The 27,001-nt window shown below is 41.0% G+C and overlaps 1 protein-coding gene across 8 annotated transcripts in view; it reads right to left on the reverse strand.

The window, feature by feature from the left end:
• The window catches only part of DTNA (dystrobrevin alpha), a 297,328-nt gene that overhangs the window by 82,161 nt on the left and 188,166 nt on the right, over positions 1 to 27,001 (reverse strand). For all 8 annotated transcript variants that reach the window (XM_032603037.1, XM_032603036.1, XM_032603038.1 and 5 more), the window contains one exon: positions 11,878 to 12,091. In XM_032603037.1, coding sequence (XP_032458928.1) covers positions 11,878 to 12,091 — 214 coding nt within the window. The remainder of the gene's footprint in view (positions 1 to 11,877; positions 12,092 to 27,001) is intronic.

Below are 27,001 nucleotides of genomic sequence, written 5' to 3' on the forward strand. Positions count from 1 at the left end.
TGGCTATGGAGAATGGAGACACCAAAGAGTTAAATATAAAGGGATCTTTTAAAAGAACATTTTCAGTAGATATAACAGGATGAAGAAAAGGGGTGGAAAGAGAAAGATTTTCTAAAGGTCTTTGACAAGGTTCCACACCAAAGACCATTACTTAAACAAAGTCACCTTGGGATCAGGGTCCCTATTTTGTTGTGAAAAAAGAATTGGCATTGACACCGGAAGCAAAAGTTAGGGAGAAGGTGGTACATCCCGAATGGAGAACGTAAGAGCTATTCTCATTAGGAATCTTCCTTAGTCGGGGCAGTTTGACTCATAAACAGTCAGTGAAATCTCCTAAGTATCTAAGAAGTGAAAAGTCAAGCTCTTGAGGATGGATAACAGGAAGCTCCTAGGAGTCTCGGGCAAACAAGCAGGAAAGTGGCATATTGTTCCCAAGTGAGTTCTGTACATGCAATGCCTCTAGGAGTAAAGTGGTTAAATGGCTCAAATGGAATGTTGGCACAATTCAGGAAGTAGACCCACCAGAGTGTGCTGAGGACGAAAAACCTAGATTGTCCCTAATGCTGCAGGGCAAATGGTGCTCCAAGAGGAGCAGTAGAAAAAGTCTACACGCTTGTCTTGCTTTTACGAAAAGCTACGGCCACAGCACACCTTCAATTTCATGTGTAGTTCAGATTGCCAATGAGTAACTGCTTTACGCTGGGCTTTTTCCATGACTATACAAAGAGACAAACTGACTTCTTTTAACTAAGATACTACTTTTAGGAAAACGTTGTCTGGGAAGGAAAATCTACTTTTGACAAGAAGGAAAAAGAACAAATAGATACTAATAGGTCTGGGATGGTACACAGATACAATGGAATATTACTCAGCCACAAAAAAGAATGAAATAATGCCATTTGCAGCAACGTGGATGGACCTAGAGATCATCATACTAAGTGAAGTAAGTCAGAAGGAGAAAGGCAAATACCATATGACATCACTTTTATGTGGAACCTAAAAAAATGATACAAAGGAACTTATTTACAAAGCAGAAACAGACTCACAGACATAGAAAACAAACTTAGGGTTACCAAAGGGGAAGGAGGTGGGGGAGGGGTACATTAGGAGTTTGGGATTAGCAGATACAAACTACTATATATAAAATAGATAAATAACAAGGACCTACTGTATAGCACAGGGAACTATATTCAGTATCTTGTAATAAAACATATGGAAAAATTATGAAAAAGAAATATATATATAAAACTGAATCAATTTGCTGTACACCAGAAACTAACACAACATTGTAAATCAACTATACTTCAATAAAAAAAAAAATTAAAAAAAAAAGAAAGCGGCAACAGAGCCAAATGTGTTTGAGAGTACTGTCTGCGGTGTACAGTGTATACTGGATATAGCATACAGTGTAGCCATTAGAATCATCAACTTTTAGGGCAAGAGTGAGCCTTAGAATCAGTGATCAATGACATGACCACATAAGCTTTTATTTGCGAGTGAAAGTTGCTAGTGTAAAAGGTACAGTAAAAGCTTTAAAAATAAGTTTACTACCAGCCTATCATTTTTATTAAAAGAATAATTTTACTTTTAAAGTAAAACAAAATTTTACTTATTTTAATGTTTTCTCTTTCAATGTAGAGAGAACAAAAGGCATATACATATTTTACTCACTTCTCCCTCACTATTTGTTTTTTTGCATCATGAAATCGATTTTTTTTTTAAGCCAATTATCCTGAAGCTTTTGCCTTGGCAAATTTTACTTTCCTGTTCTAGCTCGACATCAAAATTACCCAATTAAATTGTTATCTTGGTATTTAATTAACACCTAAAAGGATATTTAAGAGAACCAGCAAATTATCAAAGGTAGAAACTAAAATTGCTTCACTAATCAATGTTTCTTTAAATTGTTTATTTCCCTTTATACCTTGTTTACTCATTCTGAAAAATTTCAAATTTTCCTACAGGATATCTGATTGAAAATGGGAAAAGGAAAGCACTTACCCTTTGGTTAAATATATATATATATGGAGATTGGTAAGGTGTCTGTCTTAAAAACATGCATTACTTCAAAGTTTGACTCATCATCACAGAAAATGAGTAACTGCTTTACGCTGGGCTTTTCCCATGACTATACAAAGAGACAAACTGACTTCTTTTAACTAAGATACTACTTTTAGGAAAAAGTTGTCTGGGAAGGAAAATCTACTTTTGACAAGAAGGAAAAAGAACAAATAGATACTAATAGGTCTGGGATGGTAGGCTGAAGTTGGAACTGTACAAATTTAATAAACAAGAAACCTCAATTAAATAGTCAGGAGGCCAGCAGGGGGCGCTCTCCTGCCCTGCGATGATAACAGAGCCCAACCGGAAAAAGAAAGACTCCTTTCCTGGGAAGGACTCAGCCAATGAAAAGCCATGGACTCCTTGTTTACTACAGCCCTCCCAACTTCCTTTCCCCCTCTATAAAAGTGCTCTCCTTGCCTTGCCCTGTGGGGACTCTCCAGGATTGCAGACCCTGAATAGCAATTCCTTGTTGATCCCGAATAAACCCTTTATTCTCCCCTTTCTGGAGAAATAACTGGTAGTCTATTTGCTTTAGGTCAACAGAAACAGAATATAAAATTTCTCCAAGTTCCCAAGAGAGTTCCCTGTTTGAAATTACAGAACCCCAGGACAAATATCAAGTCCCTGAAAGTGAGATTGAATCCTGACCGATTCTTTTTTGAACAGGCTCAAGGAATTATTTCTCTATTTAAGAATACTAAAACCAGGAGTTCTTCTCTTACCAACATATTTTACCGAAGCATTTGGAAAGCATTTCTGATAAGCAAAGGCCCAGCACTCACACTTGGGTTTCTCACACACTTTGGTGGCTTAATTCACTGGGAGAACTGCTTCCTCCTCTGTCTTCCACAACATGCCTCTGTCATAAAACGTTTCTCCTCTGGGAATTATTTTGTTCATACAGAACACACATTTATTTATTTTTTTATTTTTTTATTTTTTTTAAACATCTTTATTGGGGTATAATTGCTTTACAATGGTGTGTTAGTTTCTGCTTTATAACAAAGTGACTCAGCTATACATATACATATGTTCCCATATGTCTTCCCTCTTGCGTCTCCCTCCCTCCCACTCTCCCCATCCCACCCCTCCAGGCTGTCCCAAAGCCCCGAGCTAATATCCCTGTGCCTTGCGGCTGCTTCCCCCTAGCTATCTACCTTACTACGCAGAACACACATTTATTAACTCAATAAATATTTATTAGCAATGCCTCAGAAGTGGGGCATATAAAGATGAATAAGACGTGGCTCCTACCCTCCAAATTTGCCCATCATCTACTTGGGAGAAGGAGTCAAAACTAGTTAATTTTAATACAACACATTTTAAGGGCAGAGTCCATGTCTTACTCAACTATCATCCCCAGTCTATCGTAGCACCTAGAACATAGCGAGTTCTTAATACATGTTAGTTAAATTAATGAATGCACAAGTTGAAATGTTCTGATTTACCCCTTAAGTTTTATACTGAGCAATACTAAGTTTTGAGGAAAACTACAAAGGTTAACTTAATGGCCCTTCATATTAGATGGTGCAGTCATGTGAGATGTTGAATTTAGAAGGGATCACAGACATAATTACTCTTGTTTTGGGGAGACTAAAGTTAACATGTGAACACATAGAAATAAATCCCTTATTTGGCCCTGGCATCGCTTTGGGCTCCCCATAATGTTAGCAAAACATCCAGGAAAATAATTCCTCATAGCACCGGGCCAGGTGAGTTTGCCAGGAGTTTGTCTAGAATGGAGAATGGAAGGGGCCAAATCTGTTGACATGTCTCCCTCTCTCCCATGAAATCCCACCTGTCACTCATCCAAAGTACATCTGACAGGAAGACGAGTGACATTACGGATGTTCAATTTATCTACAATTATGAAAATTCTTTGGAAAGAGCTTCCATTTTAGCAACATGTAGGGAGCTTGGAACAAGGTATTTCCCACTAGAACAAAATTTTAGTGAGTAGAGAATGTGGACATCTTGGATTTAAGATGTGCTAAGAAAAAAATCACCAAGCCAAGTACATTTTAAAGATGGAGGCACATACATAATAAAACGTCAAGAGAAGAACATTTGGTTTCGTGTGACTCTTCTCTTTTTCCTTCATTCTCACCCATCCATAGAGCCTCACATGTAAACAACACATTTTGTTGGTGTATTTTGCAGTGCATATTCCACTGAACATCAGAATCATTTTTACAACGCAAAAGGCAGAAGGATTTTGGCAGAGTTCCAGGATTATTTCATATCCATGCATCTGAAATAGTGCTGTGGTACCTTTCATCATGTCGGAGGCTCAGCAGTGGGAAAGGATATTCGAATGGCTCAGCAAGGTTCAAGATGCCAAACAGAGGAACATTCCAGAATTTTGTATTCTCTATGAAAGACTATTATACGATGGATTTGGCGCTCTGGATGGCTGTCATAAAACTGACTGTAAATCTACAGAGTAAAACGTGTTAAGTCCAAATAGCTCTTTCACATACACTCTGTCAAATATGTCTAAAGATCACAAACCTGAAAGGTTAGGAATGTGAGCATAATAATAATATCCTGTAATAAGCAGGGTAAGTCTGGGGGAAAAAAGCACATTAATTCTCATATAAAAAGATGAAACAGAAAGCGTGAATAGAGCTGAATTTAAACTGATGCCTGAAACAAAAGGATTTTCCGCCACTTACCTCACCTAGTAGGAAGCTGTATGACCTGCAAATTATCTAACCTTTTTATGTCTCAGCTTCATCACTTACTCAACCTGAAAAATTATAATAATGTAACGCCAAACCAGTAAGATTATTGGCACACGGTAAATGCTGAGTACATCTTAGCATAATTATAATATTATTAACATCATTAGAGAATTTGCATTAAGAACTGACATAGAGAATGGACTTGAGGACACGGGGAGGGGGAAGGGTAAGCTGGGACGAAGTGAGAGAGTGGCATAGACATATATACACTACCAAATGTAAAATACATAGCTAGTGGGAAGCAGCCGCATAGCACAGGGAGATCAGCTCGGTGGTTTGTGACCTCCTAGAGGGGTGGGATAGGGAGGGTGAGAGGGAGACGCAAGAAGGAGGAGATATGGGGATATATGTATAGCTGATTCACTTTGTTATAAAGCAGAAACTAACTCACCATTGTAAAGCAATTATACTCCAGTAAAGATGTTAAAAAAAAAAATCTGACTCTACATTAAAAAAAAGGGAAAAAAGAATTGACCTCCAAAAATAGAAAAACCACTGTTTAATATATATCATTGTCCTACTTCAAGTTTTCGAATATATGTGGAAATAATATTTGCTAAAAGTGAGGCCCTTGTCATATAATCTACTTTATGAGGAACTGTGCCAAGAAGGGAGGCTCCTGAATTGAAATGAGATTAAGTCAACTGACGGAAGTTGATGTTAGTGTTTCCCGGGGAAGCAGGAAGCGGGTAAAGAGAAGCACGTTAAAGTCTGTTGTGAAAATGGGATCCGCCCACATTAGTAACCATGGACATCTAGTGATCTTCTCTGTGGAGGAGAAGTGAAAACAGAGGGTATGAATCTAGATGACAGAGCAAACTTAGACCCGCTAGGTTTAGTAAAAGATTGGAGATTAAGGAGGGCTTAATCTCAGAAAAAGAATGAAATTAGTGTGATAAGAGCTAAGTCCACCTTTGATTTTCATTCATTTATTCATTCACTCACTGATTCATTATGAGCTGGATATTGGCTCAGGTGCTGTACATATAAAGAAAAAGACATGATTGGTCCCACTTGAAAGTAGCTTGTGGGGGTCAGTCAGATAAGCAGAGAGACAGGCATCTCAAGAGACTATCAGAGTCATGTCCAAGGAACAGTGGGACCTGGCAGAGGGTGAGCAGCTTGGCCATGAGAGCTGAAGGGCTTCACAGTGTATCAGCGTCTATGACCCCACCTCTCCAAAAGGCCATACATGATCAACTTTGAAGAATTATTTTCTAGGTAACCATTATACCTCAATAAAGGTATATATGTTTTTTTTTTTTTAAGAATTATTTTCATCTTGTACCTTTCTGCCATTTTTTTGTTGTTGTTACCTTCAATTCCCTAAAAAGTAATAACAGTAAAAGTCCTTAGAACACTTCAAAGAGATTTTCACCCCCACTGGGATATGGACAAGAAGTGAGAGGAAAAGGTCTGCCGAGTTAGTGGGTTCTGAAAGAGAGAGCTTCAGGGGAAGGCTCCTGCCACCAAACAGGGAAGGAGGCAAGGCAGGCCAGTTCCTGGGGGACACGGAAGAAATGAGAGAAGAGGAGGAGACTGACTTAAGGCTCTGGTCATTTCCTTGTATTCTTTTTCCCTGTCAGCCCTGCTCCCTTCTTCTGAGACCTCCTTTCCCATGCTTCCCAGGCACACCCCTCCATTTCCCTAGAGACACTTAGAGAAGAAAGCTTCTGGCTGTAGAAAGAGTCTGCTTAGAAGTTGGTTGGTTAATAGCCCACTAGGTGATATCCCTCCCAAGTATCCTTTTTTTTTTTTTAAAGAAGATGTTGGGGGTAGGAGTTTATTAATTAATTAATTTTTGCTGTGTTGGGTCTTCGTTTCTGTGCGAGGGCTTTCTCCAGTTGTGGCAAGCGGGGGCACTCTTCATCGCGGTGCACGGGCCTCTCACTATCGCAGCCTCTCTTGTTGCAGAGCACAGGCTCCAGACGCGCAGGCTCAGTAGTTGTGGCTCATGGGCCTAGTTGCTCCGCGGCATGTGGGACCTTCCCAGACCAGGGCTCGAACCCGTGTCCCCTGCATTAGCAGGCAGATTCTCAACCACTGCGCCACCACAGGGAAGCCCCCAAGTATCCATTTTTAGAAGGAAAGTGATCAAGACAGAAACTTTCTGGACTGAAGGGACTGCCTATTCAGTGACAGGACGGCAAGCATGGCATAGGCCATTGGAGGCAAATGCTAGCTCTTGACAGTCTACGAATCATCCTGTGTATGTAGTGATGTACTGTATCTTGAGGCTGACTTGGCCAAAGAGCAGAGAAACCTCACAACCGGGAAACTGACCAGAGCCTGCGGCAAGCACGCCTGCGTGAGAACTGAGATCCAGGGATTCTGGCGGGGAGAGGAACAGGAGGGTGCTACCCTTGGGGAACTATGGTTGTGGGAAAGTGAGTCTGGTTCTCAGGGATGCATCCAAGTCAAGTGGACCTTGATCCTCATTTCAGGTCACTATTTCTTGGCAGAGTTCAACTGGCTGGGGCTGGTGAACTTTAAGGCACCAGCAAACTAATGGACATATTTCTATCAATGCAAGTTCTTATTCTTCATGGGTTTAAATTACTGTCTTTCCTTTAAATTTTTTTTTTTTTAACATTACCTCTTTAGAGTCCAGGTTGTTAAGGCATCTCTAACTCTTTTATTTTGGATTTTTCCTCTCTTTTTCTTTTAGTATGTCCATTTAAAATACAGCAAATGAGGGGAAAATCTCCTAAATATTTCAGTGATTTTGTAATAGCAACAGCACATCATTGATCTACCAGTATCAGGCTCATTCATGTCTACCAAAATACAGAAGGCTCCCTTAAATACTTGGGTTCTGCAAATTAATGCCATTTGCAGCAACATGGATACAAGTAGAGATTATCATACTAAGTGAAGTAAGTCAGAAGGAGAAAGACAAATACCACATGATATCATTTATATGTGGAATCTAAAATATGACACAAATTAACCTATCTACAAACAGAAACAGACTCATGGACATAGAGAACAGACTTGTGGTTGCCAAGGGGGAGGGGGCTGGGAGGGGGATGGAGTGGGAGGTTGGGATTAGCAGATGTAAGCTATTATATATAGAATGGATAAACAACAAGGTCCTACTGTAAAGCACAGGGAACTGTGTTCAGCATCCTATGATAAACCATAATGGAGAAGAATATGAAAAAGAATGTATAGATATGCATAACTGAATCACTGTGCTATACAGCAGAAATTAACACAACACTGTAAATCAACTATACTTCAATAAAAAATAAATATTTGGGTATTATGGGATAGGTAGTAGGAAGTGACATCAGATTTCCATACTGGATCTCAATTGGACAATTAGAAGTTTACTATTATAAGAGATAGAATTGAACAGTCATTTTATTCTTGTTTCTATTCTTATATTCACTTCTAAATTGTATTTGCAGGTACTGGGACTTCCTGACGGCTCACCTCTCACATTGTCTAAAATTTCAAAATCCAACAGACAGAAAAGTTGTTTTTCAGTAGAACTGCCTGATTCGTTTGCTCTGCCAAAGGAGAGCAGGCGGAAGCATCTGCAGACTGGGGTCTCTATGTGGATGTGTCTGTGAATCTCTACAATGAGATTTCTTTGGGTGGATGTGTTTCTAAATCTACCACAATGAGATTACTGAAAGAATACATCAGGGGTCTTCCTATCTGTAAGAAGATTAGGAATCAAACATTTCTTCTGAACATTTTTGTGAACTACTCTTTTTTTTTTTTTAACATCTTTATTGAAGTAAAATTGCTTTACAATGGTGTGTTAGTTTCTGCTTTATAACAAAGTGAATCAGTTATACATATACATATATCCCCATATCTCTTCCCTCTTGCGTCTCCCTCCCTCCCACCCTCCCTATCCCTCCCCTCCAGGTGGTCACAAACCACCGAGCTGATCTCCCTGTGCTATGCAGCTGCTTCCCACTAGCTATCTATTTTACGTTTGGTAGTGTATATATGTCCATGCCACTCTTTCACTTTGTCACAGCTTACCCTTCCCCCTCCCCATATCCTCAAGTCCATTCTCTAGTAGGTCTGTGTCTTTATTCCCGTCTTACCCCTAGGTTCTTCATGACATTTTTTTCCTTAGATTCCATATATATGCGTTAGCATATGGTATTTGTTTTTCTCTTTCTGACTTACTTCACTCTGTATGACAGACTCTAGGTCCATACACCTCACTACAAATATCTCTATTTCGTTTCTTTTTATGGCTGAGTAATATTCCATTGTATATATGTGCCACATCTTCTTTATCCATTCATCCGATGATGGACACTTAGGTTGCTTCCATGTCCTCGCTATTGTAAATAGAGCTGCAATGAACATTTTGGTACATGACTCTTTTTTTTTTGTGGTACGCGGGCCTCTCACTGCTGTGGCCTCTCCCGTTGCGGAGCACAGGCTCTGAACGCGCAGGCTTCGGACGCGCAGGCTCAGCGGCCATGGTCCATGGGCCCAGCCGCCCTGCGGCATGTGGGATCCTCCTGGACCGGGGCACGAACCCGTGCCCCCTGCATCAGCAGGCGGACTCTCAACCACTGCGCCACCAGGGAAGCCCCCATGACTCTTTTTGAATTATGGTTTTCTCAGGGTATATGCCCAGCAGTGGGATTGCTGGGTCATATGGTAGTTCTATTTTTAGTTTTTTAAGGAACCTCCATACTGTTCTCCATAGTGGCTGTATCAATTTACATTCCCACCAACAGTGCAACCTTTTGCACAGCAAAGGAAACCATGAACAAGACCAAAAGACAACCCTCAGAATGGGAGAAAATATTTGCAAATGAAGCAACTGACAAAGGATTAATCTCCAAGATTTACAAGCAGCTCATGCAGCTCAATAACAAAAAAACAAACAACCCAGTCAAAAAATGGGCAGAGGAGTTAAACAGACATTTCTCCAAAGAAGATGTAAAGATTGCCAACAAACACATGAAAGAATGCTCAGCATCATTAATCATTAGAGAAATGCAAATCAAATCTACAATGAGGTATCACCTCACACCGCTCAGAATGGCCGTCATCAAAAAATCTACAAACAATAAATGCTGGAGAGGGTGTGGAGAAAAGGGAACTACTCTTTACCTTGGTATAATCCTTAAGCTTAGCATCCAACAATCTTGCAATGATTCAGCTACATTATCATAGCTATTTAGAGAACATTTACAGCTCTGTGTTTTGAAATGCTCTTCCCAATATTTCCAAACAAAAGTGAAAAATCTATTAGGTTAAGCCCCATCTGTTTCACAAAATACCCCAAACTTATCGTTAATTTGGCCCCATTTCTGTATTTACAAAGTTGGTCCAAATTATTATTATTATTATTTTGTTGTTGTTGTTGTTGCGGTAGGCGGGCCTCTCACTGCTGTGGCCTCTCCCGCCGTGGAGCACAGGCTCCGGACGCGCAGGCCCAGCGGCCACGGCTCACGGGCCCAGCCGCTCCGCGGCATGTGGGATCTTCCCAGACTGGGGCACGAACCCATGTCCCCTGCATCGGCAGGCGGACTCTCAACCACTGCGCCACCAGGGAAGCCCCCAAATTATTTTTCAGCTTTGATTCCTTATCAAAGCTTTGAATCCTCTAGAAATACCCCAAGATGTAGCAGGAAATTCTATTTACATTTTCCATTGTTATAACAAATAAAGCTCCTGAAGACTTCAGTAACAGGTCTGAAAGCTGCCATGATCTTGTTAAGGGGACACGACAGAAATGCTGTTATAGAAATTCCACGGCTTGGTTCCACTCTGCCACCTGTCACGTGGAACCACATCTTCCTCTTCCAGCCCTGTCGCTTGGCTACCACAGTGATTAGCCCAAAGCAGTACATTACTTCTGAAGGCTGCACAGACTAAGCATGGAATCTATCAGGCTGGACGGCTTGTTTATTTCAACTTCAGAATTTCTCAAAATATTAACATGGAGACAATAGTGTATATTGGTCAAACCGAGCACGTACAATTCTGTCACCACGCTAGGTCACAACGTGACAGCTGGTGACTTTTGTGAGCGGCATAATAACATTAGCCTGGCTGGAACATCTCCAGTGCTGGGTTTAAATATTCCCAAGCATCGGCTGGACAACGAGACGAAGCAAAATCTTCTGAGATTCTTAAAATGGGATTGCTGAAAGGTCAAGCTAGCAATTTTCCTTCTTAATATTCAAAACCAGGGGTGAAATTGGAGGTGCTGATCCTATATCTAGCCTAGGGGCCATCAGCAAACCCCCCTTTGAAATTTTCGGCTGATAATGCGATTCAGGGGAGGTTTTACATTTCACGGCGCTGCCACATGTGTCTTGGAAAAAAATTCGAAGCTGAGTCTCTAAATCCCCACTCTGCCCCTATCATGCTGAGAGCCACTGGACCTGCCGATGGTCACTGGACAAGTGACAGTCTCTCTGTACTTCGGGTCCTTCATCTGTAAAATGAGAGGTTTGGAAGAATGGTCTTTAAGATCTCAGACAGTTCTGAAACTCCCTGAGTCTGCGAGGGGAAGTTATAAGATAATGAGGCTGAGTTTCAGTCACGGTGTGCGGATGGCATCACGTTGCTTTACATGGTACATTATCGACCAGTCCATTCAATGCGAGTCACGGCCAATTTTACTAGGCTGGTCAAGAAAGGAACACTTTTCAACATCTGTTTGCTCTGGGGTCTTGTTATGACACCTCAGAAACGCTGTCTGAGATAATTTGCAAAGGAGAGCGTTAAAAACATCCTCCCACATCATGGTTCATTAAATCGCTCCACAGGCCTATCACGCAACGCTTCCAAGCGTCCATAGCTTCTAGGAAGCGTGGGATGAGTTAAATAAAGGTCAGCACATAAAATACAATTGTCCTCCACTTCCTATGGAGCTATTTTACTCTCTAAGTCATTTCCAAAGCATTTAAAATTTATATTAGACACATAGAAACTTTACTGAGATAAGTATCTGACCAAGAAAAAAAGAAGCAGTTGGTTACTCTAGAAAATTCTTTGGAATAAAGACCAAGAAGCGCAAGAGGAAGGGGAGACCGAACATGTAGCGAGTCACAGATATTCAGAGGGAGCTTACGGATCAAAGGCGGCCAGCAGGAAGTTTAGCAGGAGGCTGATGGACTGCTCCACCTGGATTTGGTGAGTGGTTGGCATCCTTTTGTTGAGCTGGTAAAAAATGGTGGAGAGCACAGCCTCCAATCGGGCCACGTTGAGTTCTATGTTCGGGTCCACGTTGTTCAGACCATTTTCCCTCAAAGCTTCTATGACGTTCCAAATGTCCACCAGGTGCACTACATACAACGAAAGCAGAGTGGACACATCAGACCAGAGTGCATGGAAAGGTAAATCCATTATTGTACATGTACCATCTGCCCTCTTTTGTCGAGATGCCTCATAGGCTTCGGTATGTGTTCCACTACTATAGGAGTGGACATCAGTAAAGGCACATAGGGCAGGATCTCAAAGAGCTGATGTACAAGGTGTAAACAGCAAACAGATGATTTTCTGAACATCACAGTAGAGAGTGATTTCTATTCTTCATAAGAGACCCTTGAAATACTTACATGTGAGGAATGTGAGAATCAAGGAAGTTAACTGACAAATGCAAAGGTCCAAGGGAAGTCACCTGGCATTTGTATCCAGGTCTAGTTGGCTTTTTAAAATATTGAGATATAATTGGTATATAACACTGTGTAAGTTTCAGGTGTTGATTTGATACATTTCTATATTGATTTGATACATTTCTATATTGCAGTATGATTACCACCATGGCGGTAGCTAACACATCATGTTCCATAATTATCAGTTTTTTTTTTTGTGGCGAGAACTTTTAAGATCCAGTTTCTTAGCAACTCTGAAGTATATAGTACTTGTGATTAAAATTAACAAGTCTATGTGGCTTTAAAGCATTTTCCCACTTGTACACACTGACCCCTTATAAAGAAAAGAGAAAACCAACACTTAAATTCTAGTGTTTGAAAGGCTATCAAAACTGCATTTGAGCATTTAAAATATTTTCATATTTTTAGTAGTATGAGGTTTGAAATAAGAAAAAAGGGCAAGTTAAAGTAAGCAGGAAGGCAGGCGGGGGAAAAGGAAAAGTTATCTCTACAAGGCAGCAGTACAACTAAGGCACAGATCACTTAACTCACCTGATCAAGAACAGTTTCTTGGTTCCATTGTTAGTAAGCTCATGGAACTTAAGTCATGGTTACTTTCACTAGGATAGTCAAGAAATCCATTTCTATTTCTTTCCTGTTCACCCCGAGGTCTTGTTATGACATTCCCAGATAACATCACCACAATCAAGACGATGGACACGTGTATCAACCCCAAAGGTCTCCTCGTGTGCCTTCTGACCCATCCTGCTCCCCACTCCAGGCAACCACAGATCTGCTTTCCATCACGATTTTCTAGAATTCTATATCGCTGGAATCATACCACATGTACTCTGTTTTTGGTCTGTATTCTTTTATGTAGTGTAACTATTTTGAGAATCATCTATGTTGTTGCATGATAGTAGTTTGCTCCTTTTTTTTTTTTTACTGCTGAATGGTATTCTGTTAAATGGATATGCCACCATTTGGTTATCAACTCACCTGTTGACGGACATTTGTGCTGCTCCAGTTATTGGTTATTATGAATAAAGCTGCTATGAACAATCATGTACAAATCTTTGTATAGACATATACTTCCATTCCTTTTGGTAAATACTTAGAAACAAAGTGGCTAGGTTGTATGGTAGGTGTATGTTTAATTATGAAACTTCCAAAGTGTTTTTCAAAGTAGCGGTAGTGTTTTACACTCCCATCAGGAGTGTGAGAGTTCCAGATTCTCCACATCTTCACCAAGTTTAAGGTTCACTTTTCATTACACTTTGGTGTTTGAAAATAAATATGTTGATTTTCTCAATGAAGTATATACTTATGTTTTAATTCCTGAGAACTACACACACCACATATGCTTTTCCACCAACAACTTTCAAGTTTTAGTCTCCTATCTCTTTGCTCACTTCTGATCTTGTATTTGAAAAACAAAACTAACATCTATTGAGATCCTGGACTTGAAGTTGTAATTAACACCGGACTTGGAGTCCAAAGACCTAGGTCCACATCTAGCTCTTCTACTACAAGTGCATACCCTTTTAGCCTTGACTTACAGCCTCACTTTCCTCATCTATAAAGTGGGAATTGTGTTCATTAAATGGAAAAATGCATGAAATCAAAAGTGGTAGTGCCTGGTACATGGGTACGACACATTATACATGAACAAGTGAGTAATGTGAGTCATGTCAAAAGAAAACTTTTTGGCATATCTCTGGTTTGGAGCAGAGGAACACAAATCACTTTCCAACTGAATTACTTCAATATTTATTAGATTTGGATGAATTCAGATGTGATTCCAATTTTGCAACCTTCTCTGTATATCACATAACAAGGATGTTCTTTGTATTTCTTGATGTTATTTATCCAATTTTTCAATTTAGCAGGTGAGGTACTCCAAGGGAGATGGCATTACAAGTTGAATTTATTTATTAATTAAATTTTCTTGAGGGAAAGAGCTGGTATTCCTATAATTATTCCCTATATGTTTGATCTACAAATCCTCTGGATCTAGTCCTTGGGGATGTCTGGGTACAGGATACAAAGAGAGCAGTGATGATATCTCCCCCATCGTCCTGGTTGGTATCTGTGCCCAGGTAACCATAGGAAGTGGGGTACTGAACTATTCTGATCTGAATCCTGGCTATGGATCACATGAAACAGGCATTGGAGAAGAGGAATATGGACTGTGAACTTGAGCACAGGAGGGAGATGGCTACAAGGCAGGAAATGGCTGCTGGTGGAGGGAGATAGTCTGGACGGCTAGGTCTCTCCTGAGGAGACGTTGTAGAGCACAGGGAGGCCCTCAGGATTCCCACAAGCGGAATAACACAGGTCCACGGGAGTGGCCAACAGACCCACAGGGAGGTTCCTTAGGCAATGTAGCCTCTGCGTGTCCAGCCTATACTCAACCTCTTCTCTTCCAAGCCCACTTTCTCTGGGGTTCCCTTCTCTAGTGAATGGCACTAGCCCCCATCCCTCCCCCTGGTCCAGCCAGAATCTGCATTTCATCCCTGGGTCCTCACATCCCACAGGCTCTCAGTGACCAAGTCCTATGAATATATCTCTTAAATGTCACTTTAACGCCTCCATTTCCATGGACCCTTATTTGCATCACCCAATTCCATCATCCATTGCTGTCTTCACGATCTCTTATTGGTTGACTAAATCAGTGCTTTTGCCTTTATTCTTTCTCCATTCCAATTCTTCCTACACACTGCAGTCAGAGTGATATTTCTGAACTGCAAATCTGACATGTCACTTGTATGCTGCTGAAAGTCCTTTAATAGCTTCTCATTAATTTGAAATCCAAACTCTTCAACATGTCTTGCAAAGTTCTTTTTGATCTGGCCTCATTTACTTCGTATCTATGTCTCATCCTCCGTAACTTAGTGTCAATACCATTTCTTCAAGGATGTCTTCTGGATCCCCTGCCTCTAGGTTTTGTATCCCTCCTATGTGTCACCTTAGAATCCTATTCTTCCCCATCACAGTATTTGTGGACTCTCTGTACAGACCAGCTGGTCATCTGTTTCCGCCAGCTGGTCATCTGTTTCCGCCTCTGCATCGCACATGCCACAGAAAGAGACTGCCTGTCATGATAATTGTTTACACCCCTAGCACTGTCACAGGGCCTCACACATCATAGGAGCTTAATGAATATTTGTTGGCTAAGTGAGTGCATGACAAGGAAATGACAACAGCGAAACAGGGTCTTCTAAGGATGCATTCAATCACTAATGACACAATAAGGCGTAGTCATGAACAATCACACAAGCCTTGGATTGAATCTTAGATATATCAACAGTCAAATTACTTGACTTCTCTGGATCTTCATCTTAGAAAAGCGGTGCTGATAACAGTCCTTACCCTCTGATGATGACTATGAAGGTTAAATGGGATGATGTCGGTAAAATGCTTGGCATAAGGCATATACCATAGGAAATAATAATGGCCTATGATTATAGACAAGTAAAACATCTGAAAATCATATGAAAGTTATTAAAAAAATAAATCTGTTCTGTATTTGTGTCTTTACACACCTAAGGTCTCAATATAAGGAAAAATAAAATACTAATTCTGGCTGTGAGGATAGTAATAAGTGACTTAAAAAAAACCTAGTTTTCATAATTATGTGCTGGGCACTGTGGTGGGTCCTGGGGACTCGATGGCAAACCATACAGGTGTGGTTCCTGCCTCATGGACTAACAGTCTGGTGGGGATACAGGCATGCCTCACTATCGCACAAACAGATAATCAGAAATCATGACTTACTGTGACAGACAGGGTGCCAGGTACAAAACGGGATTACGACATGGTCGTGAAGGGGCCTGAAGAACAAGCTAAGGTGGAGGAGCACTGTAACCGCTATACGGATTTTGGTCTTTATGCTAAGACACAGGTTTTGAACAGCAGAGTGACATGGTCAGTCATGCAGCTTAAAAATATCATTTCTGACAGTGAGGGAAGAAGGGAACAGAGGTGGACAGGCACACATGCAGAAATCGCTGGAGACTATGGCTCTAGTCCAAGTAAGAGACTGTGGCATTTTTACATAGGGGGTGGCAGTACGCAGACAACTATAATTATGCACATTATTTTCTAGGAGTGGCAGAGTGGAAACGGTACAGATTTTGCCATCACAAAGACTGAGGTTTCACTCCTGGCTCCACTAATAACTGTAAAACTGTGGGCAAGTCATTTCACCTCTATACAGTTTATTATTCCCTTTTTAGAAATGAGAAAGCTAATGCCACCCAGAGGGAGTTGTAGTGAAGATAAAAGAGAAAAGGTATACACAAGTGCTGACCACAGGGCTTGGCGCGTAATATTTTGTATTAAAATAATTAAACACTCTCTGATCTGCAGCCATGCTATGCTATTATTAATTTACAAGATTTATTATGAATCCAAACTTAAGCTTTAGCCCAGTCCTCCAAATTAAATAAACTAATTAACATACAATTTTGAGCATATATCATGTAGGTGATATCAGAGAAGCACAAACACCATCCCAGCCACAAAAGCAGATACCTATTCAGTTTGGTTGCCAAATATTCTGCGTTAGTGGAGTTTGAATTGATTTCACTGTATTTGTTAACAGAGACATGGTAAGGAAGGCCTGCTTTCATAAAGATTTCTTGGAAGCTTTATTTCACTGGTAACTACTTTGAGAGGTTCAGATCACAGCACAGAGTGATACAAGTTGTACAAGTTCCTGGGTGGTTGATTGGGTTTCCACCTGATTTCCCTACTGGCTATCCATTATGACCTTGAGCAAGCCACTTAATGTCCTTAAGTTTCAGTTTCCTCATCTGTAAAATGTGGACAATAACAGCTTTTCCATTGCAGGGTTATTGTGGGAAGCAAATGAGATAATCCATGTAAAGCACTTCACATGGTGTTTAGTGCATAACAAGCATTCAATACCTATTATTATTGAAAAAGGTAAGTATCACAAGCCTTTTGCTTAATTAAATAGGAACATTAAGAAATGAACTAAGTTGAGAGTCATTAGGAAGTTATTAAGAGGTCTGTTTTAAAGGTCTGACAGTTGTATGTTACTTATTGTTGAGCTATCAAGTCATTTTAGAAAACGAGGAATTTATTTAGGTCATGCAATGATGAATGCATAACACTAGATGGCACTGTGCACACTTTACTAAATATCCATCAAGCTTTATTTTTTTTTTTTATTTTTTTTTTTTAAACATCTTTATTGGGGTATAATTGCTTTACAATGGTGTGTTAGTTTCTGCTTTATAACAAAGTGAATCAGCTATACATACACACATGTTCCCATATGTCTTCCCTCTTGCGTCTCCCTCCCTCCCACTCTCCCCATCCCACCCTTCCAGGCTGTCACAAAGCACCGAGCTAATATCCCTGTGCCTTGCGGCTGCTTCCCCCAGCTATCTACCTTACTACGTTTGTTAGTGTGTATATGTCCATGACTCTCTCTCGCCCTGTCAAAACTCACCCCTCCCCCTCCCCATACCCTCAAGTCCGTTCTCCAGTAGGTCTGCGTCTTTATTCCTATCTTACCCCTAGGTTCTTCATGACATTTTTTTCCCTTAAATTCCATATATATGTGTTAGCATACGGTATTTGTCTTTTTCTTTCTGACTTACTTCACTCTGTATGACAGACTCTAGGTCTATCAATCTCATTACAAATAGCTCAATTTCATTTCTTTTTAAGGCTGAGTAATATTCCATTGTGTATATGTGCCACATCTTCTTTATCCATTCATCCGATGATGGGCGCTTAGGTTGTTTCCATGTCCTGGCTATTGTAAATAGAGCTGCAATGAACATTTTGGTACATGACTCTTTTTGAATTTTGGTTTTCTCAGGGTATATGCCAAGTAGTGGGATTGCTGGGTCATATGGTAATTCTATTTGTAGTTTTTTAAGGAACCTCCATACTGTTCTCCACAGTGGCTGAACCAATTCACATTCCCACCAGCAGTGCAAGAGTGTCCCCTTTTCTCCACACCCTCTCCAGCATTTATTGTTTCTAGATTTTTTGATGATGGCCATTCTGACTGGTGTGAGATGATATCTCATTGTAGTTTTGATTTGCATTTCTCTAATGATTAATGATGTTGAGCATTCTTTCATGTGTTTGTTGGCATTCTGTATATCTTCTTTGGAGAAATGTCTATTTAGGTCTTCTGCCCATTTTTGGATGGGGTTGTTTGTTTTTTTGTTATTGAGCTGCATGAGCTGCTTGTAAATTTTGGAGATTAATCCTTTGTCAGTTGCTTCATTTGCAAATGTTTTCTCCCATTCTGAGGGTTGTCTTTTGGTCTTGGTTATGGTTTCCTTTGCTGTGCAAAAGCTTTGAAGTTTCATTAGGTCCCATTTGTTTATTTTTGTTTTTATTTCCATTACTCTAGGAGGTGGGTCAGAAAGGATCTTGCTGTGATTTATGTCATAGAGTGTTCTTCCTATGTTTTCTTCTAAGAGTTTGATAGTTTCTGGCCTTACATTTAGGTCTTTAATCCATTTTGAGCTTATTTTTGTGTATGGTGTTAGGGAGTGATCTAATCTCATACTTTTACATGTACCTGTCCAGTTTTCCCAGCACCATTTATTGAAGAGGCTGTCCTTTCTCCACTGTACATTCCTGCCTCCTTTATCAAAGATAAGGTGTCCATATGTGCGTGGGTTTATCTCTGGGCTTTCTATCCTGTTCCACTGATCTATCTTTCTGTTTTTGTGCCAGTACCATACTGTCTTGATTACTGTTGCTTTGTAATATAGTCTGAAGTCAGGGAGCCTTATTCCTCCAGCTCCTTTTTTCGTTCTCAAGATTGCTTTGGCTATTCGGGGTCTTTTGTGTTTCCATACAAATTGCGAAATTTTTTGTTCTAGTTCTGTGAAAAATGCCAGTGGTAGTTTGATAGGGATTGCATTGAATCTGTAGATTGCTTTGGGTAGTAGAGTCATTTTCACAATGTTGATTCTTCCCATCCAAGAACATGGTATATTTCTCCATCTATTTGTATCATCTTTAATTTCTTTCATCAGTGTCTTATAATTTTCTGCATACAGGTCTTTCGTATCCTTAGGTAGGTTTATTCCTAGATATTTTATTCTTTTTGTTGCAATGGTAAATGGGAGTGTTTTCTTGATTTCACTTTCAGATTTTTCATCATTAGTATATAGGAATGCCAGAGATTTCTGTGCATAATTTTGTATCCTGCTACTTTACCAAATTCATTGATTAGCTCTAGTAGTTTTCTGGTAGCATCTTTAGGATTCTCTATGTATAGTATCATGTCATCTGCAAACAGTGACAGCTTTACTTCTTCTTTTCCGATTTGGATTCCTTTTATTTCCTTTTCTTCTCTGATTGCTGTGGCTAAAACTTCCAAAACTATGTTGAATAAGAGTGGTGAGAGTGGGCAACCTTGTCTTGTTCCTGATCTTAGTGGAAATGCTTTCAGTTTTTCACCATTGAGGATGATGTTTGCTGTGGGCTTGTCATATATGGCTTTTATTATGTTTAGGAAAGTTCCCTCTATGCCTACTTTCTGGAGGGTTTTTATCATAAATGGGTGTTGAATTTTGTCGAAAGCTTTCTCTGCATCTATTGAGATGATCATATGGTTTTTCTCCTTCAATTTGTTAATATGGTTTATCACATTGATAGATTTGCGTATATTGAAGAATCCTTGCATTCCTGGAATAAACCCCACTTGATCATGGTGTATGATCCTTTTAATGTGCTGTTGGATTCTGTTTGCTAGTATTTTGTTGAGGATTTTTGCATCTATGTTCATCAGTGATATTGGCCTGTAGTTTTTCTTTCTTTGTGACATCCTTGTCTGGTTTTGGTATCAAGGTGATGGTGGCTTCGTAGAAGGAATTTGGAGTGTTCCTCCCTCTGCTATATTTTGGAAGAGTTTGAGAAGGATAGGTGTTAGCTCTTCTCTAAACGTTTGATAGAATTCACCTGTGAAGCCATCTGGTCCTGGGCTTTTGTTTGTTGGAAGGTTTTTAATCACAGTTTCAATTTCAGTGCTTGTGATTGGTCTGTTCATATTTTCTATTTCTTCCTGATTCAGTCTTGGCAGGTTGTGCATTTCTAAGAATTTGTCCATTTCTTCCAGATTGTCCATTTTATTGGCATAGAGTTGCTTGTAGTAATCTCTCATGATTTTTTTTATTTCTGCAGTGTCAGTTGTTACTTCTCCTTTTTCATTTCTAATTCTATTGATTTGAGTCTTCTCCCTTTTTTTCTTGATGAGTCTGGCTAGTGGTTTATCTATTTTGTTTATCTTCTCAAAGAACCAGCTTTTAGTTTTATTGATCTTTGCTATTGTTTCCTTCATTTCTTTTTCATTTATTTCTGATCTGATTTTTATGATTTCTTTCCTTCTGCTAGCTTTGGGGTTTTTTTGTTCTTCTTTCTCTAATTGCTTGAGGTGCAAGGTTAGGTTGTTTATTCGAGATGTTTCCTGCTTCTTAAGGTGGGCTTGTATTGCTATAAACTTCCCCCTTAGAACTGCTTTTGCTGCATCCCATAGGTTTTGGGTCGTTGTGTCTCCATTGTCATTTGTTTCTAGGTATTTTTTTGATTTCCTCTTTGATTTCTTCAGTGATCACTTCATTATTAAGTAGTGTATTGTTTAGCCTCCATGTGTTTGTATTTTTTAAAGATCTTTTCCTGTAATTGATATCTAGTCTCATGGCGTTGTGGTCGGAAAAGATACTTGATACAATTTCAGTTTTCTTAAATTTACCAAGGCTTGATTTGTGACCCAAGATATGATCTATCCTGGAGAATGTTCCATGAGCACTTGAGAAAAATGTGTATTCTGTTGTTTTTGGATGGAGTGTCCTATAAATATCAATTAAGTCCATCTTGTTTAACGTATCATTTAAAGCTTGTGTGTCCTTATTTATTTTCATTTTGGATGATCTGTCCATGGGTGAAAGTGGGGTGTTAAAGTCCCCTACTATGAATGTGTTACTGTTGATCTCCCCTTTTATGGTTGTTAGTATTTGCCTTATGTATTGAGGTGCTCCTATGTTGGGTGCATAAATATTTACAATTGTTATATCTTCTTCTTGGATCGATCCCTTGATCCTTATGTAGTGTCCTTCTTTGTCCCTTTTAATAGTCCTTATTTTAAAGTCTATTTTGTCTGATATGAGAATTGCTACTCCAGCTTTCTTTTGGTTTCCATTTGCATGGAATATCTTTTTCCATCCCCTTACTTTCAGTCTGTATGTGTCTCTAGTTCTGAAGTGGGTCTCTTGTAGACAGCATATATAAGGGTCTTGTTTTTGTATCCATTCAGCCAATCTGTGTCTTTTGGTGGGAGCATTTAGTCCATTTACATTTAAGGTAATTATCGATATGTATGTTCCTATTTCCATTTTACATATTGTTTTGGGTTCGCTACTATAGGTCATTTCCTTCTCTTGTGTTTCGTGTCTAGAGAAGTTCCTTTAGCATTTGTTGTAAAGCTGGTTGGTGGTGCTGAACTCTCTCAGCTTTTGCTTGTCTGTAAAGGTTTTAATTTCTCCATCAATGTGAATGAGATCCTTGCTGGGTAGAGTAGTCTTGGTTGCAGGCTATTCTCCTTCATCACTTTCAGTATGTCCTGCCACTCCCTTCTGGCTTGTAGGGTTTCTGCTGAGAGATCAGCTGTTAACCCTTATGGGATTCCCTTGTGTGTTATTTGTTGTTTTTCCCTTGCTGCTTTTAATATTCTTTCTTTGTATTTAATTTTTGACAGTTTGATTACTATGTGTCTTGGCGTGTTTCTCCTTGTATTTATCCTGTATGGGACCCTCTGTGCTTCCTGGACTTGATTAACTATTTCCTTTCCCATATTAGGGAAGTTTTCAACTATAATCTCTTCAAATATTTTCTCAGTCCCTTTCTTTCTTTCTTCTTCTTCTGGAACCCCTATAATTCGAATGTTGGTGCGTTTCATGTTGTCCCAGAGGTCTCTGAGACTGTCCTCAGTTCTTTTCATTCTTTTTTCTTTATTCTGCTCTTGCAGTAGTTATTTCCACTACTTTATCTTCCAGGTCACTTATCCGTTCTTCTGCCTCAGTTATTCTGCTATTGATCCTATCTAGAGTGATTTTAATTTCATTTATTGCATTGTTCATCGTTGCTTGTTTCATCTTTAGTTCTTGTAGGTCCTTGTTAACTGTTTCTTGCATTTTGTCCATTCTACTTCCAAGATTTCGGATCATCCTTACTATCATTATTCTGAATTCTTTTTCAGGTAGATTGCCTATTTCCTCTTCATTTGTTAGGTCTGGTGGGTTTTTATCTTGCTCCTTCATCTGCTGTGTGTTTTTCTGTCTTCTCATTTGCTTATCTTACTGTGTTTGGGGTCTCCTTTTTGCAGGCTGCACTTTCGTAGTTCCCGTTGTTTTTGATGTCTGTCTCCAGTGGCTAAGGTTGTTTCAGTGGGTTGTGTAGGCTTCCTGGTGGAGGGGACTAGTGCCTGTGTTGTGCTGGATGAGGCTGGATCTTGTCTCTCTAGTGGCAGGTTCACGTCTGGTGGTGTGTTTTGGGGTGTCTGTGGCCTTATTATGATTTTAGGCAGCCTCTCTGCTAATGGGTGGGGTTGTGTTCCTGTTTTGCTAGTTGTTTGGCATAGGTTGTCCAGCACTGTGGCTTGCTGGTCGTTGAGTGAAGCTGGGTGCTGGTGTTAAGATGGAGGTCTCTGGGATATTTCCACCGTTTAATATTATGTGGAGCTGGGAGGTCTCTTGTTGACCAGTGTCCTGAAGTTGGCTCTCCTACCTCAGAGGCAGAGCCCTGACTCCTGGCTGGAGCACCAAGAGCCTTTCATCCACACAGCTCAGAATAAAAGGGAGAAAAAGTAGGGAGAATTAGTAGAAGTATGAGTAAAGAAAGAAGAAAGGAGGAAAGGAAGGAAGGAAGAAAGAAGCAAAGAAGGAAAGAAAGGAGGGAGGGAGGGAGGGAGGGAGGAAGGAAGGAAGGAGGGAAAGAAGGAAAAAGACAGAAAGAAAGATGATACAGTAAAAATAAAATAAAGTATAATATAGTTATTGAATTAAAAAATATTTAGAAAAAAAAAAAAAAAAAAAGGGACGGATAGAACCTTAGGACAAATGTTGGAAGCAAAGCTATACAGAAAAAATCTTACACAGAAGCATACACATACACCTTCACAAAAAGAGGTAAAGGGGGAAAAATCATAAATCCTGCTCCCTGAGACCACCTCCTCAATTTGGGGTGATTCGTTGTCTAAAGGAGGGAAGGGAAGGAAGGAAAGAAAGAAAGAACGAAGGTAAAGTATAATAAAGTTATTACAATTAAACTTAATTATTAAGAAAAAGAATTTTTAAAAAAAAGTCATGGACGGATAGAGCCCTAGGACAAATGGTGGAAGCAAGAGTATACAGACAGGATCTCACACAGAAGCATACACGTACACATTCACAAAAAGAGGAAAAGGGAAAAAAATCATAGATCTCGCTCCTAAATTCCACCTCTTCAATTTGGGATCATTCCTTGTCTATTCAGGTATTCCACAGATGCAGGGTATATCAAGTTGATTGTGGAGCTTTAATCCGCTGCTTCTGTGGCTGCTGGGAGAGATTTCCCTTTCTCTTCTTTGTTCTCACAGCTCACAGGAGCTCAGCTTTGGATTTGGCCCTGTCTCTGCGTGTAGGTCACTGGAGGGCGTCTGTTTTTTCGCTCAGACAGGACGGGGTTAAAGGAGCCGCTGATTCGGGGCCTCCGGCTCACTCAGGCCGGGGGTTGGGGGATGGGGGTAGGAGGGGCACTACGTGCGGGGCGGGCCTGCGGCTGCAGAGGCAGCGTGACGTTGCGGCAGAGGCCGGCGTGATGTTGCACCAGCCTGAGACCCACCGTGCGTACTCCCGGGGAAGTTGTCCCTGGATCCCGGGAACCTGGCAGTGGCGGGCTGCACAGGCTCCGCGGAAGAGGGGTGTGGAGAGTGACCTGTGCTCGCACACAGGCCCCTTGGTGGCGGCAGCAGCAGCCTTAGCGTCTCCCGCCCGTCTCTGGGGTCCGCGGTTTTAGCCGCGGCTCGCGCCCGTCTCTGGGGTTTGCGCTTTCAGCCGCGGCTCGCGCCCGTCTCGGGGGCTCGCGCCCTCAGCCGCGGCTCGCGCCCGTCTCTGGGGTTCGCGCTTTTAGCCGCGGCTCGCGCCCGTCTCTGGAGTTCCTTTAAGCAGCGCTCTTAAACCCCTCTCCTCGCGCACCAGGAAACACAGAGGGAAGAAAAAGTCTCTTGCCTCTTCGGCCGGTGCAGGCTTTTCCCCGAACTCCCTCCCGGCCAGGTCGTGGCGCACCAACCCCTTCAGGCTATGTTCAAGCCGCCAACCCCAGTCCTTCTCCCTGAGCTCCGTCCAAAACCAAAACCGAGCCTCAGCTCGCAGCCCCGCCCGCCCCGGTGGGTGAGCAGCAAGCCTCTCGGGTTGGTGAGTGCTGGTCGGCACCGATCGTCTGTGCAGGAATCTCCCCGCTTTGCCCTCCGCACCCGTCGCTATGCACTACTCGCGGTCCCGAAACTCCCCCCTCTGCCTCCCGCAGTCTCCGCCCGCGGAGGGGCCTTCCTAGTGTGGGAAACTTTCCTCCCTTCACAGCTCCCTCCCACTGGTGCAGGTGCCGTCCTTATTCTTTTGTCTCTGTTTTTTCTTTTGCCCTACCCAGTTTACGTGGGGAGTTTCTTGCCTTTTGGGAGGTCTGAGGTCTTCTGCCAGCCTTCAGTAGGAGTTCTGTAGGAGTTGTTCCACGTGTGGATGTATTTCTGGTGTATCCGTGGGAGGAAGGCGATCTCCGCGTCTTACTCTTCCGCCATCTTCAAGGTCCCCCCCATCAAGCTTTAAATGTCCATCACAAAGCACCTACTATCACGCACAGGTGATAAGAAGTGGGGTTTCCTCATCTATAAAACTGCATACGTTTTATACTAATATATTACATAAGACATCAGTTTGCATAATGAAATTATTCAGATAACATTAACCATATCAAGAATAGACAAAATGTATTCTTTTTTTTTTAAAAGATTTTTTTTTTTTGATGTGGACCATTTTTAAGTCTTTATTGAATTTTGTTACAATATTGCTTCTGCTGTTTGTTTTGTTTTTTTGGCCCCGAGGCATGTGGGATCCTAGCTCCCCAACCGGAGATTGAACCTGCACCCCCTGCATTGGAAGGCAAAGTCTTAACCACTGGATCACCAGGGAAGTCCAGACAAAATTTCTTTTTTTTTTTTTTTGTGGTACGGCAGGCCTCTCACTGTTGTGGCCTCTCCCGTTGCGGAGCACAGGCTCCGACACGCAGGCTCAGCGGCCATGGCTCACCGGCCTAGCGCTGCGCAAATGTGGGATCTTCGCGGATCGGGGCACGAACCAGTGTCCCCTGCATCGGCAGGCGGACTCCCAACCACTGTGCCACCAGGGAAGCCCGACAAAATGTATTCTTAAAAGCAGTATTTAGTATTTCACAGAATATTAAAAATAATATGTTAATTTCAGACATTTATTGTTAACACGTCATGGTCTGTCTTTATAAATAAATGGAAATAGACAAAGCTTCAATAGTTTGCCTTAAATTTAAGGCAATATCAGGAAGAAAATGGCTGGGTCAGAGGCAGGATGAGGGGGTGGGAGGAAATGTTTGTATGTGGGTAGAGAAGAGTTTGTTGATCTCAAGCGATGTTTCTTATCTGTTTGCTGATCTCTTACACTCTATTAACAAGAGATGGACTCTTTATATCATAGATATAGATAACTTAAATCCAAGTATCCCTGAGATAAGTGCAAAAATGCCAAACTCATTTATACCAGATAGAAATATATACCGAGGTCATAAACTTTATGAGAAGTAGGAGAATCATGTAAGTAGGGTAAAATCTGGAAGAGAGGGTACAGATAGGATAGGAAAATCAAAAGACACTTCATGAAATAGGGCTCCTCAAAATTCCCAATTCCAGATTCTACCACTTACTGATTCCAAAATTTAGCAGGATGGGAAAGGGTTTTGACAAAGCTCTCCACGTGACTCTTGACAATCACTGACTTATCAACCTTTAGAAGGCTCTCAGAGGGCTTGCAGCTGGGGAGAGTCAATAACCATCATCTGGTGACTTCATCTCATTCACTTTGGAGTGGTGGTTCTCAACTATGGCTGCACACTGGACTCACCTACAAGGCTATAAAATAGCTCCCTGGTGATGCTGCAGCTGCTGATCTAGGACCATACTTGGAATCCCAAGACACTAGGCTTGTTAGAGATGCAGACTCTCAGGTTCCCCACCCCAGACCTAGAGAATCATAATCTGCATTTTAACAACACCCCCAGGGAGCCTGAATTCACATTAAAGTATGAGAAGCACTGCTCTAAGGCAGAAGTTCTCAGTCCTTCGGCATCAAGACAGTCTCCTATGTTCTAATAGGTTGTGAGGCACATCACAAGAAGCTGGTCACTATCAATTTATACAGTTTAAGAATGATTTATGTAATTATGTCTGTACACATTTGAAAAGAAAAAGAACAAAGAATGTTTATTACTCGTCATCCAGCTTTACAAGGGTTAAGTAGCAACCCACTGCAATCAGCTACT

The sequence above is a fragment of the Phocoena sinus genome, chromosome 14, assembly GCF_008692025.1.
Source record: "Phocoena sinus isolate mPhoSin1 chromosome 14, mPhoSin1.pri, whole genome shotgun sequence".
In the NCBI taxonomy this organism is placed as follows: Eukaryota; Metazoa; Chordata; class Mammalia; order Artiodactyla; family Phocoenidae; genus Phocoena; species Phocoena sinus.